General features: G+C 38.1%; 1 protein-coding gene across 1 annotated transcript in view; it reads right to left on the minus strand.

The window, feature by feature from the left end:
• The window catches only part of Crb1 (crumbs cell polarity complex component 1), a 204113-nt gene that overhangs the window by 43271 nt on the left and 137610 nt on the right, over window positions 1-23232 (minus strand). The window contains exons 6-7 of the mRNA XM_021170879.2: window positions 6570-7526; window positions 1419-1966 (exon numbers count right to left, since the gene is read on the minus strand). Of these exons, the coding sequence (XP_021026538.1) occupies window positions 1419-1966; window positions 6570-7526 (1505 nt within the window). The remainder of the gene's footprint in view (window positions 1-1418; window positions 1967-6569; window positions 7527-23232) is intronic.

Below are 23232 nucleotides of genomic sequence, written 5' to 3' on the forward strand. Positions count from 1 at the left end.
TAGAAAACTCATTTATGACATGAGAGGGATTATTGAAATAGAATGATATTCTCCATAATTTACAAGTTACCAGGCACTTTACACACATCTATTATCATTGGTTGTGAAGATTGTTACTTCTGGGTACTTCCAATTGCCTAAGATCCACAACAAGGTGAAATAGTGCAGACTGGTCCTTGATACTCTAAGTTCCCGTTCCCCTGCCTCCCAATTACCAGGGACACAGTACTATTTCAGTATTCAAGGTCACTCAGAGAGTAGTCAAAACACAAATATTTTTAAAGTATTTGCTCAGATCCTGCACTGCATTTATCCAAGGTCTATTATTACCATAGTTTTCCCCTTTTTCTTCTTTACACTTCTGAAGATAGATCATAGTCCTCGAGCTTGCTAATCCTATACTCTTCCACTGAGCTACACCCCCCCCCCAGCACATTACATAATTTTATAAACTTTAATTTTTCATCTGTAAATATGTAAATGAGCTATGCTCCTTTTCTATAGTAGTTTATCAATATAACTAAATGAATTAATACATGTAATATAATTTCAATGATAGTAAAAGTATTAGTATAAGAATATTACAGTGTTTTATTCACATATATTTAGAACTGAGTCTCACATACAGTAATTATTGGGGCTCATAGATGTTCAAGTCATGCCTGTGATGTTTCTCCTAGTTCTTCAAAAGCTTATAAAGAGATAACCATCCCGCATGTTTAAAGCTGTTGAGAAGACATGGAAAGTCTTCTCTGAAAAAGAGCATTGGCTTTGAGAAATCATCTGTCAAAGATTTCAAATCCAACTACTAAAAAGAAACTGAAATTTTGTTGTTGACTGAACAGAAGTATCTGGGCATTGATATTAAATTTAGTGGAGGTCTTCTAGAAGAAACTAGTTGGGCTAAATCTATAGAACATTGTTAAGAACTTGTGGATTTAAATACTAATATTCTTAGGGAAGTTGATTGTCTTGGAAGCAAGAAAAACATGTGACTAGAGTTATGTCGGCTGTTACATATTTATAACATCAATAAAAACAAACGTCACTTTTTCATGGTTCTTTGAGATTCTACCAGGCTTTCTTAAGATACATAGATTAAAAAATGTTCCATGACTGGTAGGGCATCAGCATTTTGTTTACATATAAAATGTTTCAGTCAGGTGTGGTAGCATACACCTGTAATCCCCACCCACACTTGAGAAGGTCAGGAAGGAAGATCTCAAATTCAAATCCATTCTGGGCTACATAGTGTTAGTTAGTCTACCATCTCAAAAACAAACAAACAGACAATCAAAAACAAAAACACAACTCTCCCCAACAACAACCCAAGAAAAAAGCAGAGTGATTATAATAAATCATTTAATAAATACAACCTGAGTATGCACTAAGTATATAGTTGACATGAATGACCCTACCTTACATGTGTTGTCTCCGGGACAGCCTTGAGTCACATTGACAAGAATTGGGTCATGGTATGCATTGTTTGTTGAATTGGGAAAGAATTCCAGATTCTGGTTGTTTAATCTGACATCTTGAACACAGCCTTTGAAGAAGCCACCATAAACTTCAGTCTTCTCTCTGTCAGGTAGGCCACCAATGAAGATGACATCTCCTCTTTGAATTTTCCATGCAGGAACAGAAATGAATCCTAGGTTTTGTGAAGACTGATACAGTTCAATTTCATTTGGTTTGATTCTCAAAGATATTAAGTGAACATTTCCATCACTGAGAAAAAATTTTACCATGAACTTGGGAGAGCCTGGAGTCTGCAGTGCTAGGCTGCCGTGCTCTAGCCAGACACTGACATACTGGTAAGTACTATTTTCCAAAGCCAGAAGTAAACCCAGGGGTTGACGTGTTCGGACAAACATTGAAAGACTGAAGTTCTGCCCATAATCATCATTAACACTAAAGGCTGCATATCCGGTGGAGTCATCTTGGCCAAATCTTCCCGCTACAGACTCTGCAATGTCCAAAGAGGGAAGGAGAAAGAAAAAAAAATGTCTTTATATTCAAAATGTAAGAAGAAATGGGAGATAGAACTGTCACAGGCATATACACAACCAGACACTTTCCCAAGTCCCAGACAGTCTTAATCATTAAAAGAGTGAAGTTTCCTCATTTTTCTGAGCTCCTGAGATTATCATGAAAATCACTATATTTTGTGTTATAATAGGCACCTGTCAGTTACAAAAGAGAAAAAAGGGGAAAAAAAAAACAAAAAAAAAAACGAGGCTTCTGAAATGATCAAGTAAGCATCCCTGTCTCCTCTCTAAAATCCAGACAATGAAATCCAGACACCTCTGTGTTTGATCTTGGTGAAAGAAAGGTGTGGCCGTAAGCACACCGTGTACCCTTGGGGCACACTGCCCAGTTCATCTCTGCTGTGAGTGTGAAGGCCTGCTGAAGCAGACATGTTGTGAAGTTGAGCTGCTTCTTAGGAAGACAGATCAATACCAAGATTATCCAGCTCAGGTTGGGGAAGTCACTCCATGTAGTAGGAATCTCTTGGGGAAAGAGATTTTAGGAGGGTGTAGTGTTCAGTTTGTTAACTGAAGGAGGTCAAGTATAGGGAGGGCCGAGTGGTTCCTTTTGAATCTGCAATGCAGAAATTATTGCTGAGCTTGACAACACTGTCATGAAGATATTGCTGCTTTGGCTTTTTCCATCTCAGTTGTAATGGGGTGGGGGGAGAGCACAGGGGGAGACCATACCCTATCATAGTTAGATATCATCACCAATTGAATTTTGTGCGAAAGTAAGACATATTTTAGTGTAGCGGAACCACAGCGAGTCTTGCTTAGACAACCATCTGTGTTTGAAGACCTTCTGCATAAAAGGCTACATTTTCAGAACTCTGACTTGATTCCTATAGGAACACTGCATTGTGAATCTGCATTTGGACACCACCGGCTCCAGGCAACTACAGGTAGCTTTCAAAGGTACTGTCAGATAAAATAGCCTCTTTGAACAGGTTAACATCTCTGCACATGCTGCGGCACTTTTGTATGGGATAAAATGCTTAATAAGAAAATGGGGCTCTTGAAGCCCTTGAGTTTTGAGGATAGACACAAAAATCCCTCAAGCTCAGGGGGCCAGGTCCCTGCTGGTCATCCTAGGATGCCTGCAGCATCACTTTGTGGATCAGAATAAAAGACAGGATACAGGGATGGGGTTCTTTTTTTTCCTTAGAAACTTGACTCTCCAGTAAGCCTATTCTTCAGAAATCACAAGCAGGTAGTCAGAGTGTGTGATGTGTTACTTGATTTTAGAAACATGGTAAGCCACATAGGAAGGGCCCAACTCTACACATGGACGATTTGAAGCTAATGCAGGTAGTGGATATGTTCTAAAGATGTATGGAGAAAAAATTTAATTTGACAGATTTTAATGCTGATGGACTATAAGGTGAAGTTTAGTGAGAGGTTAATAGGAGGCATTGATATTAAATGTGACTTATCAGTATACAATAGAAGAGGACTCTCTAGCTTCACAACGACAATGACTGACAAAAGACAGTGTGTAAACTGTCCCAAAAATTAGATGTAGTGCTAACATGATAAATGAGAGCCTATTATATAGAAAGAGGGAAGTTGTGGTTCCATGTCAGTGCATCATCAAGCACATTTAGATACCACCTGTTAGAAAGAGGCAAATGTATGGCAAAGGAGCATGTAAGGCAGCTAATGATGTCCCACCGGGACGTGCCTTCCAGAGAGACTAGAGGTAAGGAATGTGTGTAGGATGCTGGGAGTGGCTGCTATGCATGGAATATTTTTCTTCAAATATTTAGGAATTTTCAAGAGGGGATGTTAAAGCCCTAAGTGAGAATATCCGCAGTGGTAACTGTGTGGGAAAAGGGAAGTTGGGTTAAATCATCATCAGAAATAATTGTTTCAAAATTTGGGGCCAGATGGGATAGTGACTTCTTGATTCCTGAAGTGGGTTCAAAGCAGAGGGTTCCATAAGAAATCCAGCTGCTGATGAGGCTCTGTCAAACCTAACAATCACCGATTCTAATATAATAGCGTTCTAAAAGTCTGGGTGTACGAAGGAAGACAAGCATATATAAATTGTTTTTTTTAAATTAGAGACTTTCCAAACATAGAAAGAGGCACATTACATGTTCTCTTAGGACCTGTGGGCCGTAAGCCTTTGGAGATGAATGACCCTGTCACAGGGCTTGTTTAAGACCATTGGAAAACACAGACATTTATATTATAATTCATAAAAGTAGCAAAAATTACAGTTGTGAAGTAGCAACAAAATAACTTTATGGTTGGGAGGTCAGCACAACACAAGGAGCTGTATTAAAGGGTCACAGCATTAGGAAGGCTGAGAACAACTGCTTTAGACCAATATCCCAGAAGACCTTCTTCTGACACATAACGCAAGACATACAATGTTACCACTGCGGGCAGTTCAGGTTGTTACAGAAACCTTATGGGGGCATAAATGACTTGAGATCACTTTCACGATATTGGCAATGTCTATCTGCATTTTGTATCATTCAGCTAACCCCACCCTCTATTCAACATGCCTTCTTCTTTCATTGGGTTTAACACTCGGTTCCAAAATCATTGTTTGAGAACTGGAGGGGTGACTCAGTGGTTAAAAGTATGAGCTGTCCTTGTAGAGGACCAAGGTTTGATCCCAATACCCACATCAGGCAGTTCAAAACTGTCATTAACTCCTGTTCCAGGGGAATCTCCCCTCACGTGGTACAGAAGCATACACTCAGACCCACACACATAGAACAATAAAATACATCTTTAAAAAATTGTTATTTTGATGGCTTCCCCTCTTGATTTTTAGTGTGCCTCATCCTGAATATGCATATAGAATGGCTCTATATGTATATAGAGTCTCATTTGTAGTCTTAAGTGTGTGTGTGTGTTTAAGGAATAAAATACAGAAAACACTTCCTTATGGATCTCAGCAATACAGAATACAACTTTATGATCTCAGGGTCATATGAAAAATATAACTTTCTTTTAAAATTCCCCTCCTAAATTTTCAGAAGTGAAGGGTTTTATGAAATTCCTGCCCTATAATCATTTGATGTCAAATGTTGGGCTAAACAGTTTCAAACGGTGAAAATAGAGGATTTAATCACACTTTGTCTAAGTGCAGGGGATACAATTACACTCGGTGTGAGTAGAGGGGTGTAATCACACTATTTGGGGGAATATGGAAAGTGTAACCAAATCAGGAATTTTGTTTCAAAAGTTCATTATTTTCCAAGTTGGAAAAAAAAAATCTAAAGAAAACCAGAACCTGCTGGCTTGGCATCTCTCGAATCTATTTCCTAGGACAGTCAGCATCCCCAGGTCAGTGCTAACCTCAAGGGTCACCGCATCTGGAAGCCAGTCAAAATGAGTCCGCATCTGTTTGTTATTTTGTATATGTAGTAAAAATATTGCTTTGGGTCAATTAGATTTTTCTTCAAAACGTGAACCATTGCCTCGGCACAATTTCACCTTTAAAAATAATCACAAAACAACTTGCCACGCCATTTAAAATATTGCGCGGAGCAGCAGATGCCATGCCTCATTGTCAAGCAGGTCCATGATTGTAATGAATATTGTGGTTAGGGGAAAACCTGCGAATAGTTTCTAATAATTCTTAGCCATTGAACATGGAGTAGAGTATAGGCTACGGCTGGTTTTAATTTTCCTTCATACAGAACAGCGTAGACTATTTACCATATGTTGTCCTTCTTGGACTCATTCTAAAATGCTAGAGTAAATGCAGCTGAACTTCAAAGCAGTCTGTTAGAGTTCCCTTTCAGCCCTCTCAATACATGATAATAATAATAAAAGTGAGCAGGTATGTATTGATCGCTATTGATGGCAGCCTTCAGAGTGGTGTCAGAAGTGAGGGATTGGAAATCCACTTCAAACTGATTCACGAGAAGAATCATGGATCTGTGTGTGACAACTACCAAGTTTTCCTGATAATACGTTTCATGTCTTCTTTCTTTTTCCTACTGAAGACATCTATCCTCTTTAGAAAACAAGACCTTTTAAGAGACAGTTTTGACTAGAACTGATGGCTTGTCAACTTGCTAATCTTAACCATGATTCTTACGGAAGTATGAGTTACACAGAGAGATCAGGAAAGGGTTTATTCACTGATTCTCTAGCAAGCACAAGATGTGGTATTAGTACGTGGCAGTAACTAGTTTTTCTGTCCAAAACTCCCCTTTCTCTAAAAGATTACATCTTGTACAAAGAACAAAAGTTTTCTATACATTTCTGCTACACAATGAATGGCAAATTGCTAAGAGCATTTTGCTAACTAGATAAAATGCCACATTAATTGGAGTTATTTGCTTATTGTTATTATTATTAATTTTACTTTTCAACCCAAAAAAGCTCAGCTATCCTATGAAACCACTCATAATTAATACATATCATGGCTGTGTCATTTTATCTCATTAGTGAACAAATACCAGCATAAGTCCTGAGGGGTCCTTATGTTTCCTAACAGGGGACGGCACCCTGGGTGATTAGAGATGGCTCTGCTCAGAGGCACAGCACTCTGGGGCACCCCACTCCTCTCACCTTTCAGGCAGTTGGAGCCTGTATAGGGCCTGTCACATTCACACTGATAACCCTGCCACAAGTTGATGCAGCGTCCTCTGTTTTGACAGGGTTGACTTTCACACCAGTCCTTTCCCAGGCAGCCTGCTTTAACATTTGATGACAGGCCAGATGAAACGTTCTCCAGAGTAATGTGACTCAAATCAAATCTAATATCTTGGAGACAGCCTACAAAGGAAGGTGTGGACGGCACATTATAGATGTTAAGCACAGACACACTGTTGCTGGCTGTCCCCATTGGTAAGCCACCCAAAAAAGAGTCCTGCAAAGCACATATTGATTGATGATTCTCAACTGGAACAGAAGACTTGGTGGTGCACTTCTCCTTGCAGAAGCCGCCAACTAGGGCAAGGGTTAGAGTTTCTGCGATTGTTACCTCCACGAAATGCCATTCTCCATCACTGGTGTTGTGAGAAATATACAGGAGCACCTTTAACTGATTCCAGACTTCAATTGATAAATGAACACAACCATTCAGCAACTCCAGCTTCATAGACATATCCTTGTTGCCTCGGATGAGGAGAAGTGCGTTTGGTTGAACAGTCTGAAACCTCAAGGATATGTTACATTCTGACCCTATGCCTGTATGGGAGCCACTTGTGACCCATAGGAAGCCATTGTTCCCAAATGAAAGTGTGGTGACAGTTTCACACAGCGGCCCAGCATAGCCAGAAGGACACTGGCAAGTGAATCCATGCTGGCCATTTTGGAAATGAGGGATACATTTTCCATTGTTCAGACACTGGTGATGAGTGCAGCCCAGGAGAATTTCAGAGCAGTTTTCTCCTCCATAAAATGTCCTAGAAGTGTCATCAAAGGGACAGTGACAGGCATAATTCCCAGGCAGGTTCTCACAAGTACCACCATTTAGGCAAGGGTACAGTAAACATTCATCAATGTCTTCTTCACAGTGAATTCCTGTTAAATAATAAACATCAGTTAAATGTATACACACTCACATAGACATATATGAGCACATCATTACTAGAAGTTTCATATACATTTTATACATGATAAAGAAGTTCAGATCAAGTTTAGGCTTAGAACTGTGATGGAATAAAATACAGTTCGGGAAGAAAACTAACATCAGTTGTACTATTCTACATGTGCTGTGAAAAGAGCAACCGTGACAGCCTTAGAATTCTTGTAGAAATAGACCATTTGTCAATGTAGTGATCATCTCAAGTTACCATTGTCAAGTATACATATGGCATAGATATGAAAACATAACAAAAAACGGGGGAAACTCTGGTTTTGGCAGTGGTCCTAGATTTTAAAGTGATTGATTTGAGAGCTCGTGTCTCTAGCTGCATATGTAGCAGAAGAGGCCCCTAGGTCTTGCAAACTTTATATGCCCCAGTACAGGGGAATGCCAGAGCCAAGAAGTGGAAGTGGGTGGGTAGGGGAGCAGGGCAGGGGGAGGGTATAGGGAGCTTTCGGGATAGCATTTGAAATGTAAATGAAAAAATATCTAATAAAAATGTTTACGAAAAAAATGATTGATTTGCAGATGTCTTTTTTAGTTCCTAATTTACCCTCTTATTTTACTTTCTTCTACTGGGAAAGAATGATTGCTTTCTCTCATGTTTACACCATCCTACAACCTCTAGAATCCAAGTTTGCTTGACATATAGACCTAGACCTAGACATCCCTCACCACAGAAAGCTCCAAGATGGAAGAGTTCATCTTCTCCCTGAATTCCCATATAAAACAAGACATCCATTCGACAAGTTCCCGTTGATAATTTTTATTTCACTCTGATAAAATCTGGCTCTTGATTTTGAGACACATGGAACAGTGTCCATAAAGAATGATTCGAACTATTTTGATCAAGGGGACAAGAACATGACACTGTGCTTGTTAGTTTTTGTCAACTTGGCACAAGCAAGCGTCACCTGGGAAGAAGAAATTTCATTTGAGGAATTGCCTCCATCAGAATGGCCTGTAGGCTAGTCTATGGGGACATTTTCTTGATTCACAATTGATGTGAGAGGGCCCAGCCCACTGTGGGTGGTACCATCCCTAGTAGGTGGTCTAGGGTGGTATAAGGAAGCAGATTGAGCAAACCATGAAGAGCAAGCCAGCATGCAGCTGTCTGCCCTGGTCTCTGTTTTAGTTCCTCCATGTTCCTGCCTTGAGCTTCGGCCCTGGATTCCCTCAATAATGGACAATAAACTATGAGTTAAAATCAACTTTTTTTTCCTCCTCCAATTTGCTTTTGGTAAGTATTTTTTTTCTCAGTTGCAGCCATGGAACTAGGATAGACAGTTGTTGGGAGTGACTATGAATGCACACAAGCAAATACAAATTGACATATGCAGAACACTTTATGATCTCTCCCCAGTAAGCTCATCCATATCACATCTCTGTAGTCCACAGTCATCTCCAGGTTTCGAGGCATACATTCTTAACTCTTTTTGCAGAAGAAAACTGATGTTTAGAAAATCCAAAGTCTAAGTTCTAAAATGTTTCCATAGTCTGACCCTAAATCATGTTTTACATCTAGTCTGAAATGGTCTTACCTAATAATGCTGTGCTGCTAATTATTCTGGTTATGATAGTTACTATTCTGTGTATACTCTTCCCATTTAGGCCTATACTTAAAATTTTAATTTTATTTTTATTTTGTAATTATAATATTAATAGTTTGAAAACAGAATGATTGGCAATAATCCTAGATACAAATACAGACTCTTTCCTCAAGGACTCTTCTCCTTGCTAACTTGCTCTTTCTTTGTATGACCCCTTTGTCATACAAAGGTTGTCATCTTGATAGTATTGCATGTGTGATCTTCAGCAGGTTTTGTTTTCAGAGTCCTATTTCCTCATCAATGAAATGGGAATAAAAATGGAATTTATAGACAAAGCTTCCCCACAGTCTGATTTAAGTCATGAAAATGATTGTCAATCTATCTACTTTATTATGTAATTTTGCAATAGATGTTGGCCATTTACTAAAAAGTAATAACTGGAAGAATTACCCATAGTGACAAAATTCAAATAGTTCTTGTTCACTGAAAGATAATTTACAGAATGTGGTTATTTATGCTGCCATACAAAAAGAAAAGTCTCGAAATAATAATAAAAAGTAAATGTGAGATTTACACAGTATGTTACTCTGGAATCTCATTAGACTGTAAATTCCATGAGGGAAAGAAATATGTTTTATTCATCAATCAGTGTCTAGGCCTGAGCTTAATATGTGGCTCATATTTTAAAATCCCAAGAATCCCTAAAACCAAAGAATCATTTTACAATTAATCTTTTGAATGGATAAATTAAAGATCTTCCTAAAGTAACAAATATTTATAAAGCATTAAGTCTTATCTAAAACCTAAGTTGTATTTTCTGGGTATGCTTATTAATTTATAATAACACAGTATTCCTAAAGTAACAGATATTTTATAAAGTGTTCAATCTTTTTAGAAACCTAAGGTGTACTTTCTGGGTATGCTTATTAATTTAGGAAATGATGATTTTTCTCTATGCATCACCACTCATGTATCAGACACTATGCATTTGATTGGAAGGTTTCCATCATATTTATATTTTACCCAACTTGGATCAATTTCATAAACGTTCTGGTAATTCAAACATATTTTAAGTTCTGTGAGAATGGTGACATGCCGTAAATTTTCTTGAAGTCCCCCACAGTGCCTGCACAGTGCTGGGGGCCCATGTTCTAAATGCTCTCATAATATGAAGAGTAGAACAGGGTGAAATTGATCTACTTTGTGAATGTAGAGAATGAATATAACATTCTAAGTAAAAGTTAATTCTAAAGGAATATTCTAAAGACATTTTAACTACAACAAGTTTGAACTTTTGTCTTAGAAGGAATTTTCCTTAAATTTGATCTTCACATATTTGAGCGACAAATCATCAAGACAAATTTCTGTTGCACCTGGTGGTACAGGTTTCGAATCCCAGCATTTAGGAGATTGATGCTATCTTGAGCTATACAGTGAGGATCAGAATAGCCTCAGCTACACACACACACACACACACACACACACACAGACACATCCCTGTTACAGATTTCAGATGCAAACAAGAAATTTGTTTATAGACGTAGTACTTCAAACTATTTCTCAAGAATGTCCTTGAAATTCGTCCAACTCTCTAAAAGCCTGAGGCCTATTATTATGATAGTCTGCATTCTAATATCTCCCAGAATTTAGTTTGGTACCCATCGCAAAAATATCTTGACTATTAATTAATTAATTTACAATTCTTTAAAATGGGCAAAGTAATAATCTGTGCCTTATTCCTACAGGCTATGTGGGAAGTAGATGGATATGGAAGTCAAAGACGTGGCTTTGATGTGAGTATAATGTGAGGCATAAATGTGTTTAATGCTATGACATTTCTGGAAATACATTGTACATAGCTGGTTTCCAGTGGTTGCAGATAATCTGTAAAGTGCAAACTCAGGCACCACCAGACCATATTTAGAAAATTTCTGGTGAAGGCTTTGATTCAGGGACAGTGAATAATCTTGAGATATTAAAACTAATAATTAAAATCAAATAAACAAATACTGATGTCATATTGACCATGCACAAAGTTCTGGGGGTATCCTGAAATGGCAATCAGGTCTTCTGAGTTTACTGGAGGTAGGACCAACGTGGCAAAAGAAAGTGTCAGTGTGAGTCATTGCATGCCAAAGGGCAGCACCGGACAAATCCTAGTGATCTGCACAGGCAAAACCAATTGCAGTCCTAGCAACCTCATGTAAGGATGTCCCGGAAAGTTTTAGGGAAACTAAGTGTAAATGATTCTACATTTCAGGAATAAATCAGAGTTAAACAAACAAACAAACAAACAAACAACAAAACATTGTGTGCACAAATTAGCAAAGAAACAAAACACCCCTGACGGAAAATCTGAAGACTTTCTGAAGCCATGATGTGTTTGGGAATCTGACTGCCAGGAAGATTCATGAAGGAAGATCAAGTTAGAAATGTTAAGCCCCACTTTGGTCTTCGTTCTTCTTCAGTTTCATGTGTTTTGCAAATTGTATCTTATATCTCGCTATACAAGGTTTCTGGACTAATATCCACTTAACAGTGAGCACATATCATTTGAGTTCTTTTGTGATTGTGTTACCTCACTCAGGATGATGCCCTCCAGGTCCAACCATTTGCCTAGGAATTTCATAAATTCATTCTTTTTAATAGCTGAGTAGTACTCCATTGTGTAAATGTACCACATTTTTTTTGTATCCATTCCTCTGTTGAGGGGCATCTGGGTTCTTTCACTATTGGATGGATCACAGGGTCCCCAGTGGAGGAGCTCGAGAAAGTATCCAAGGAGCTAAAGAGATCTGCAACCCTATAGGTGGGACAACATTATGAACTAACCAGTACCCCGGAGCTCTTGACTCTAGCTGCATATGTATCAAAAGATGGCCTAGTTGGCCATCACTGGAAAGAGAGGCCCATTGGACATGCAAACTTCATATGCCCCAGTACAGGGGAATGCCAGGGCCAAAAAATGGGAATGGGTGGGTAGGGAAGTGGGAGGGAGGGTATGGGGAACTTTTGGGATAGCATTGGAAATGTAATTGAGGAAAATACGTAGTAAAAAAAATATTAAAAAAAAAAAGAAATGTTAAGCCATTGCACTCAGACCAGGGAGCTAGAACTTACAAAGCTTTTATTGTTTTACTTATTTACTTATTTGCATTTTGGCAGTGGGAACTGATGGGGTAAACATGGACGGGAAGTCCAGCTTTGGAAGTCCCTTCCAAAGATCAGTCCCATAGGGTTGTGTAAAAGTGAAGGGAAAAAACTAGGGACAGGAAGACATGGAGGAGCCTTTAAAACTCCACAAGCAAATCTATCAAAGCCTGAAACAGGGTGTTTATTTCCTTCAGTTTGAGCTGCCTTCATTTGGAGTTGTTCATCGTATGAATACTTATGACAGAGCTTTCTTTACAACTGTTACTCTATTTTTTATTACCCCATAGAATACACAGATATGATCTTTCACAAGATACCAATAACGGCAAAATATTCCCCCCCACACATACATACATATATGAGTTATATGCCTGTAATTCCTGTTCCAGTGGACCTGATGCCCTCTTCTGACTTTCAGAAAGACCAGGCACATATTAGTGAGTAAACATACATTCAAGGCAAAACAATCATACAATAAAAGTAAAATAAAAGATAGAAAAATTAAAAACAACAACAACAACAAAAAGAAATTTTCTTCATTGGTTATCTCACTGACTGGGCAAAAGGAAAGGTCTGCTGTCTATCAAAATAAACAGATTAGGTGATGCCCAGGGATTATACTTGCCAGTCAGTCTTTCCCCGGGTATTTTAGCAGCCCTGATTTGATTGCTTGGGTCCAGGTGTCGATGAATAATGAGGATTGCTAAGTTTACTATTATTTTGAATCAATTCAGTTAACTTAAACTCTTACTACTTATTTTTCTAAAATTCTTCTAACATAGCATATGATTCCATGATAGCACCACATTTAAAAATAATCATGATCTGGAAATGTTTACTTCCTGGCACACTGCAAATACTATACATAACATCTGTGGATAGAAAGGGATCCAGGCATGGTGGTGCACACCTGTCATGCAAACACTTGGAAAGTTCAATTAGGAGGTTGCTGAATTTAAGGTCTCTGTGAACTACATCATGAAACCCCATGAAACCCTCTTTAAAATGGTTTTTGCCATGTTTTTCACTGTCAGTTATGTTGTTAATGGAATATCTTGTAGAAAAATCGTTTCTATGAAAAGAAAAACAAGTTACACTTTTTATCCATTTTAATTACTTTGTTCAAAAACAATAAATTCAAGAAGAAATTAAATGTAAAACCAGGGCCTGATATATAAATTGGTCCACTTTCCCTCTCTCAGAGTTATACTTTTCATATAACAATAGTATCTGTTATAGCATTAAATATTAGTGGAAATAAATACCTTAAAACTGTAGCAACAATACCAATTATCTAAGTAATAAAAAGAAAGCAAGTTACCTATGAGTACTGCCATTAAAATGTGAAAACTTTGTGTCCTGTGTCCAAACATATTTCCATACAAAGTAAAAAACACTTAGCCATCCAAAGTCTAGTAGGTCGACAGGAACCGTTTCTGACGTCTTTGTGCTTTTTTCCAAAAGTGTGGGCTTGCACTTGTCGAGGAGAGTGGGAGGTTTCAGCTTTGCCTCACTCCACTTCAAGCTGGATCAGTGGGGCTTAATGTAAGAGTCAGCTGTGCCACTTCCCAAGCAGCTTTGCTATATTCTTAGCTCCTACCCTGCAGGAGACACAGTGCCTCCCTTCTGTAAGGCTCACTAGTGAGGTGAAGATGCTCTCAATATTAAATGATATTATTATGGAAACTGGAGATGCTCATACAGACCACGGTTCAAAGAAACTTTTGACTATGGAAAACCATTGCCTGAGCTCTGTTGGTCTTTCCATCATTTTGTTTTGTTTTTGGGGGAGATTGGGGTCTTGCTATGCAGTCCTGGCTGGCTTCTAACTGTTGGATATTCCTGCCTCACCCTCTCCAGTGCCTTCAAACCTTGTTGATTTTTGGTTTAGTTCAATTGATATCCCTGAAACAAATCAACCTCCCCCAAACAACAGGGTGTGATTGAGTTGACAGCACTACTCTAATCACAGCACCCCAGAGGCAGAGGAAGGTGAATCTCTGAGTTAAGGCCAGCCTGGTCTATTAAGTATCAAGTTCCAGAGAGCCAAGGCTACATAAAGAAACCCTGTTTCAAAAAACCAAAAGTAAACAAATAAATAAAATGCTGCTCACACTAACTTCAGGTCTTGAATCCAGTAGGGAATGAAAAGGAGAGACAGATGAGAGAAAGCAGTAAGGCTTTCACTGTTGTGACTGTAGGGGGGGGGTAGGCCACAAGGAACGGATACTTATTCGTCTTGCAAATAGAGATATTGTATGTTTATTATTGAACCAGCCAACCAGTGCCTGTATACACACAGGGAAAATTCAGGCTCATAAGATATGTCCAAATATCCTGACAGTGGTGATAGTTTTAGCTTGTCATGAATCTCTGACAATAGCTTTGTATCATTTATATCATCTATATCATCTATATAATCTATATCTATATCTATATCTATATCTATCTATCTATCTATCTATCTATCTATCTATCTATCTATCTATCTATCTATCTATGTATCTCATATGCAATTCTTATGTGCAAAACTTAATTCTTCTCTAGTCTTTTGTCTGAGACATTATATTATGAGCAGCTTCCCCCTGAGTCTTTTGGGGAATAAGATGCTTTGGTTTTTGTCTCTTCACCAAAAGTGACTTGGTCCTGGGTGTCTTGTTCATGGACTGGACAGTTTCCGGAATCAAGAGTATCGGCATCTCCGACTCCAGATACAATATGAGAATGTTTTACTTGAATCCAAAGAATTGAAAGACATCTAATCCAGGAGGAATGCTCCTGGGATACTGTGTTTATGTTCACTAGGTGTAATCTTCAAGGATTGAAGTAAAGCAAGCATTGGTATCTATCTAGAGAGACAGCAGGTTTCCTGGCCAAGAAATTGTGTGCAGATTCCGGAAGGATAGCCATTTAGCATGGGTGTAATAGTAGAGACGTAAGAGAGGGCCGGTGATGGGGTTCAGTAGCCTCTATTGATTCTTTCGGTCCTCTGAGTTTGTGATAATTTCTGTTTAAAGATTGATTTCTTTTTGAAGACTATACTGAATATATTAAGATCCTATAACATCCCTATTTTGTGACAGCAGCCTGCTATAAATCTTAAAGGGAGAAACTGTCTAAGACATACGGTTCTAGCTTATGGGTCATGGTGAGTGTTTATATGTGCTTCCTGCTATAAATGCTGAAGTGAATACAGGAAGCTATCAGCTCACAGGAGCTAGCACTGAGCCAGGTTGATTCACACTCTGACTGGCTTCTGGTTTGAGACGTCTCTATTGTGAGATGTTCTCAGGAGAAGAATCTGAAATGGTGGCATAAACTGATATTTACTGGCTAGAGCAATGGGTCAGTTGTTAATATCATCTGCTGTTCCCACAGAGGATCAGGGTTCAGTTCTATACCAGGTGGCTTACAGTACCTGTAACACCAAACTCTGTTCTGGACTCTTCAGGTACTAGACCTTCACTAAGTATACATGTATGCGTGCAGGTCCTCACACACACAAATGAAATAAACCATCAACCCAAACACCAAAAGTATTAAAAATATAAACATGTAGGGGCATTGAAAATAGGACCAAAGGCTGACAAGATGTCACAGTTGGTAAAAGAGCTTGCTACAAAACCCTGATGGTCTCAGTTCAATCCCCATGTCCTGCAGTAGAAGAAGGGAACTGACTCCCAAAAGTTTTTCAATGACCTCCATACCCATAAGCACTTGCATTCCCACAATGCCCTCCAACACACACACACAAAGAACAAAAGGAAGGAAGGAAGGAAGGAAGGAAGGAAGGAAGGAAGGAAGGAAGGAAGGAAGGAAGGAAGGGAAGGAGTAAAATAATAAATTAATTAAGAGACAAAATCATATGAATAGCATAGGACAATCAACAATCAGTAGTCATTAACAACACACACAGTTGGCTACATTTTAAACTACAGATGCAAGGAAAAATATATCTAAAATACTGTAATGGGAAATGATTAAAGTAAAACATTTTCCCTAATAATTACAAAAATATGTTAAAGGCTCTTTTCTGTGGGCCACTAAAACCTTATTGGCTCCAGAAGAATGTGCTATTACTATTGTTGATTTATTCTGTGTAAGATTTTATTTTGGGTATATATAGAGATAGGGAGCATTTCTGTTTTTCCATATATTTTTCTTTATTGTTATGGTATTTGAAGGTATAATACACATAAATACATTCTCTGGCACTGATATTTGTTCAGAACTCTACTGAACCGCAGATAAAATATACTGAACCCAGAGAAAGATTTTATTCAATCCATTGTGTGAAAGAAAAATTCTACTATCTTCAGATGAAAAGCAAAATTGCAAAAAGCTCTGGACACCACCACCTCCACATTTCACTTGATTTTATCCTTCAAAAGTTACTGTGCCCCTCAGTGGAGACAGCTAAGTGATGTTTTAGTTACATTTTTGGACTAACATAGAAAGTTCAACGTTGCCCGTGCTCACTTCTGTTGATGTTACTTTGAAGGGTAATTTCAGAGAAACTCAGCCCAGTTCAACCAGAGCTTTCTTCATAGGCTTTGGTCAGTAAGTCATCATCGACGGCTCTGCCATTGTTTAAGCCTTTATCCCTGACTTGTTGTCAGACGTGAATGATGAATATAAACGGAGTTCTTACAGAAAGGTGCTTTGTGTCGGGTTGTATGCACTGCAGTTTCTCCTAGTGTTTGCTTCCTCTGCTGGAATAGGTACTGTGTTCGGATTCTTCAGTAGCACTGTTTGTCATTTTTCAAAAGCGTGTTAGTGTTTTAGTTCTGCAAAACTAGAAAAACCGTGTCAAAGCCAAGTGAATGACTGACCTGCTTGATGTTCACGGTCTTCCACAGGTTTTGTTTTTTTTGTTTTTTATCTCTCAGCATTACTTAGCACTACCTAATGCTAGTAACATGCCAGTGTAAGGCTTATAAATCTGGTATCCACAGATGTCTACTATGAATATAAAGGTACCTTACAGGATTATCCATCACCAGAACATTCAAGTGTCATTTTGTGATATTGTCCTATTTGAGGAGATAATTGATATGGTGAGTCTTTACATTTTAATATAAGAATGCTTGATGTAGATTATACTTCAAACTACAGATTATCAGGACACTTTTCTTGACATCTAGCTTTGTAAATATGGACTGAGCAAGGATACTTCCTTTAAAATAGATTTACTTATTTTATTATTTTATGTGTATGATTGTTTTGCCTGCATATATGTGTGTGCACTTCATGTATGCCTAAATCCCGGAGAGAGACTAGAGTTACAGATGGTTGTGAGCCACCACTGGGTGCTGAGAACTGAACTCAGGTCCTTTGCAAGCACATCCTTGCAAACTCTCCAGCAGTACACATTGAGTGCTTACAGGTGCTTCTAAGCAACTCTCACAGTGCTTCATCAGAGAGACGCTCTAGAATATCACCAAGTTTTCAAAGATAAACACAATATAAAGACTGCCAAGAAAGCTGCAGTTAAAGGAAAGTAAAATGTCTGGAAGATACTTTACCTCTGTGTGTAAATGTACTCATTCCGGAAAATAGACTTTGGGCGGCCATCTAAAATGTATTAAATGTATTAATGTTTTAGTTCTGCAAAACTAACCAGTGACAGAGATATTCAGAAAACAAGCTAATGGATTCAGGATTGTTGTTAAAAATCTGGGACTGCTTTACTAAAATACGTGTTTGAAATTACTTCATAGCCCAGACTTCCAGCTTCTTGTGATCAGATCCTGTACTGTTCTTCAACGTTTTAAGAATTTAGAGTGCCCTTCATAAAATAAACAGAATCTAGTAAACTGCAACAAGGAGTTTCTCTCCACATTTTATCTTCATTCTAACCATATACTTATGAAATTGACATGAAAATATTGGCTATATTGATTATGTAGCCTGACTTGCATTTTCATACTTCTCTATATATTAATTGACTAGAATGTTCAGCTATGGAATAGGGAGGAGATTTTCTAAGCTGAAATGTTCCAGCAATGGCTCTAAGTAAATATGTGGTCTTTCGAGGAGTTTTCAGTTCCTATTTTTGTCAATATTAGAATGAGAGTGAATATTTCACCTCTGTCTAGTTGTGTACTGTGGGCACTAAATATATTAATTACTTTGTAAATAATTTTGGAAAACAGGAAGTTCTACAAAGCAAGATATTTCTTGTAATGTTTCTGAAATTGACTATTATTTTAAAAGTTTAAAGTTCCTCTATCTTGAGAAGTCACTCATTAAAAGAACCATTTGCAATGTCTACTGTTTAGAAACATATCTGTTAGGAATTAATATCTATTTCATTAAAATATTCAGGTTATATGAATATGAATATGTGAATATTTATGAAACCTTTCATTATAACCTCAGCAATATCAAAATATGTAAAATATATGAACACATTATTAGTGATAGCTTTAGCTACTAAGTAGGTTTTGTGGAAATATGGTATTATTTGCTTCTATCAACCTTAACGTGATGTAGACAGTAAGTTGAATAAACTGTCTTACAAGATTTTTAAAATGTTTATGGGACTGGCTCATCTGTAAAATACCTGCTACACAAACATGAAACCTTTAGTTTAGATACACAGATATCATGCAAAAACTGTGTACATGGACTTGGGTCTGTATCCCTGCAGCTGGAAGAGCAGAGGCAGGCAGATCCATGGAGGTCCATGCCCAGCAAGCCTAAAGAAATCAGTAAGTTCACGTTCAGTGAGAGACTCTGTATCAAAAAGGTAAGGTGAGAAGTAGTTGAAGACAACATTCAAGGGTAACTTCTGTCTCTCAGATGCTCCCCATATTCATAAGCAAATACATATTATAAACAAAAGGGCTTCTAGAACACACACACACACACACACACACACACACACACACACATGCACACACATACCTTCCAAAAGCCAATTATAAAGTGGCAGAGCCAGATGTGTTGTGGTTGTGTCCCAAAACAATTTCAGTTGTCATAGACACACATACACACATATACACATACATACCTAGAATAAAGAATGATAAGTGTGAACAGCAATAACTTGCTTTTTAAAGGCCAGTTTAGAACATTGTCTATTCAGTATCTTCTGTCTACATCCATTAAAACATATTTTGAAGACACAAGAAAGATGACAACTGATATAATTTTACAAATGCTATTAAAAGATAGTTTACTGTGAAAATGTCTGAAGGTACTGAATTAAACATACAGAAACTCATTCCACCCTTAGGGCACAGCACAGAAGCATAGCCACACCCAATAGAAGCTAAGCTCAGAGTCCCACATCAGCCAGGATAAGAGGACAGACCAACTGCCAATAGCTGCTGGTTAGAGGTCATTAGAGGCATATTACTCACCTCCGTCTTTATACTCCATCTTCCTATGTGCCTTTAGAAACAGTAACATATGGGACTAACAAGAGAAAAGACAGAGTACTCTATGCAATGCAAAATGGCGATAAAGAAGATACCAGGCTAAAGGAAAACAATCCTGGCGGATTTGGTATTTGCTAGTATTGACTTGAAGTAGCTATCAAACATGCGAGCTCCCATTTCAGATTAGTGGTGTTCAAACAGATGTTCACCAGCTACCAGACATCTATGAGGAGCTCCGTTGTCCTGAAGAGAGCCATGTGGGGTCTGAGGACTGCCTATCCTACTCAATACACAGGGCTGATGGTACACTTATTCTCTACTTGGTAGAAACTCTTCAGGTCAATGTCAGATTGTCAGGATGATTTGAGATCTATCAACAAGAAACTCAAATGAAATCTGGCTATGTAACAACAGCTTTTATTGGCTCATATAAAAAATAAGTTCAAGGAAAGACATCTTTACAGTTGTTTAACCTCAAATTCAACATTCAGAACAGCTATAGCAACTCATTGTCCTCAGCCACACTAATTAGAGCTTCATTACCGCCCAAGCTTATTAGAGAAATCTTTTTTTTCTGTTTTGTTTTGCTTGTTTTAAGGTAGAAAGAGAAAGCACATGGTAATTGGATAAATATATGGGTTTGTGTGGACTTGCAAAGTTAGAGTGCTTCTGGAATAAGAATAAATCTATCTCCTTTGTCCATCTCTAATGTTCCATAAAAGAAAGGAGATAAAACTCCAAAAAGCTAAAGGGGGAAAAAAAGCTAAAATTGAATTTACAAAGGAACACACAGAAACTTTTAGAATGCATGAAAACTTGGTTCCTAGGAAAATAAAGTGAAAAAATAGGAAAAGAAAATGGCCAGATCACAGACAAGAGGATGAGGTTAAAGACTGCGGGAGGAAAGAAGACACTGGACATGATGAGGCACCATTCAAGCAAGCTCTGCTGCAGCGCTGTACAAATCTACACTGGAGGTGTAAGTGCCATACAACCTGACTAAAACCTACGACCTGGGAGAGATGCTTAGTGCAAGAGCATCCCCAGGCTAAATGTTCTCAGTGTTTCCCCCTGGCTAGAATGCAATTAATAGTTTAAAAATTATATCAGTGTTTAAAAGGAAAATCAAAAATTGCCCCAGAGTTTAATCTAGAGAACAGAAGGACTAGAGAACAGAAATTAGACCTTAAAAATTGAAATATTTCTGAGAGAAATGAAAAGGATTGAATAGAATTAATGCTAAAAGATAATAGAATTGTTTTTTTCTTTTTGAATTAATTCATTGTGATCAGTTCAATTTGCATGCTTGTTTAAATCATTCCACAAAATAGAATAAAGCTCATAATTATGACAGTCATTCTTAAAAAGTGTAAAACCAAAAGTTTTGAAACATCTGTCCCCCAAGTGATGACTCCATTAACAAAGACTGTGCTGCCCACAGAGAGCTGAGGACTTAGGAAAAGCATGGGGAGGTTTTTAACTTAAAGGTAGAAAACCCAAGATGATATGCTTTCACTTTCATTTTCATAATAAAAGAAACAGGTTAAAATGGTTTTTTTAAAGAACTTCCTTGTCAAAGTTATGTAAGTGGACTAAATCATGGAATATCAAGCATTAATGGAGATAAAAATCCACAAGCAGATAAAAAAAAAGATGTAGACCTAACAATAAAACCCAACAAGGCAGAGAGCAAAAAGAATAAGCAAGGTTAAACTCACCAGCAATGGGCAGGGGCTTTAAAAATGTTTTGTAAGCACTGAGTTCAAAACTAGAAGGAGGCGGCAATATGTTTGGCAAACATAAAACTCTAGGATGGAAATGGTTATCTTAGGCGAAGTAGACAATGGAAAGTTTGGAACAAGAAGAAACTTATCTTGACAAAACTTCAAGATAAAGATAGGACTTTGACTGCTGACAGTTGGATGGGCCATAGCTTGAGGAAAACGAATACAATCCTTCCTGATAATAGTATACCCAAATTGAAGCTGTAAGGAAGGATATCTTTTGAGTGGATCAGAAGAGACAAATGTGTGTAGCAGGCATTAGCTCAACTTTGACAGGCTTTGTTCAACTGAAAAATAAATTTCCCGGAGAATTCCTAATTACTCATCTGCTTTCTTGTGTGGATTCTGAATTCACGGTGCTGTGCAACATAAAAGCCACAGTTAGAAACTCGGATAGGCTCAAAAGTAGACACAAAAGAAACCCAAAAACTCTGGGGAGAAATCTTTTAAGCCCAGGCAACAAATAGGTCCAACGAAAATTTCAAGGGATAAGAGATCACGCTAAAAATAAATGAATAAATAAGAAGCAAAGAATTGTGATTGTGAACTGAGAATAAGAGATGCAAAAATTTACAATGATAGTGGATTATTTAAGAAAATTGAAAATATAAATGGATCTTAAAATGGAAGAGGTCAAAGATTTTAAAATAATTAAAGGGGTAGAACCTTCTAGAAACAGATAACTGGCATAAGAATCCCACTGCGAATTAAATAATGGACTGGACACAGATCACAGTTACTGGAAGGGAGAATCTAGACTTGAGCTCCGTATGTGGCAAGCAGAAACAGGGAGGAAATTGCAGCTCAGGATCACAGAAGATAAAGGACAAAGAGCATTGCCATCTAACCATCTACAAGAGCAGCCAATAAAAAAAGATTTTGAAAGATGAAAAGGCCAAGAATTTCCCAATATTGATGAACATTTAAATTTTAGAATTAGAGAACCTGATAGGCATAGTGATTATGATCTTTCCTAAGAGAAATTTACTTCTTTTTTTTCTGTTAGTGTGTACATTTTTAAAATTTATTTTTATTTATTTATTTATTTTAATTGGGTATTTATTTCATTTACATTTGCAATGCTATCCCAAAAGTCCCCCACACACTCCCCCACACACTCCCCCACCCACCCACTCTCCCACCCACCCACTCCCACTTCTTGGCTCTGGCGTTCCCCTGTACTGAGGCAGATAAAGTTTGCAAGACCAATGGGCCTCTCTTTCCACTGATGGCCGACTAGGCCATTTTCTGATTCATATGCAGCTAGAGACACGAGCTCGGAGGGGGGGGTACTGGTTAGTTCATATTGTTGTTCCACCTATAGGATTGCAGATCCCTTTAGCTCCTTGGGTACTTTCTCTAGCTCCTCCATTGGGGGCCCTATGATCCATCCAATAGCTGACTGTGAGCATCCACTTCTGTGTTTGCTAGGCCCCGGCATAGTCTCAGAAGAGACAACTCTATCTGGGTCCTTTCAGCAAAATCTTGCTAGTGTATGCAATAGTGTCAGCGTTTGGAAGCTGATTATGGGATGGATCCCCAGATATGGCTGTCTCTAGATGGTCCACCCTTTCGTCACAGCTTCAAACTTTGTCTCTGTAACTCCTTCCACGAGTGTTTTGTTCCCAATTCTAAGAAGGGGCACAGTGTCCACACTTTGGTCTTTGTTCTTCTTGAGTTTCATGGGTTTAGCAAATTGTATCTTATATCTTGGGTATCCTAAGTTTCTGGGCTAATATCCACTTATCAGTGAGTACATATTGTGGGAGT

The sequence above is a fragment of the Mus caroli genome, unplaced genomic scaffold, assembly GCF_978045245.1.
Source record: "Mus caroli unplaced genomic scaffold, Mus_caroli_1 scaffold_1, whole genome shotgun sequence".
Classification (NCBI taxonomy): Eukaryota; Metazoa; Chordata; class Mammalia; order Rodentia; family Muridae; genus Mus; species Mus caroli.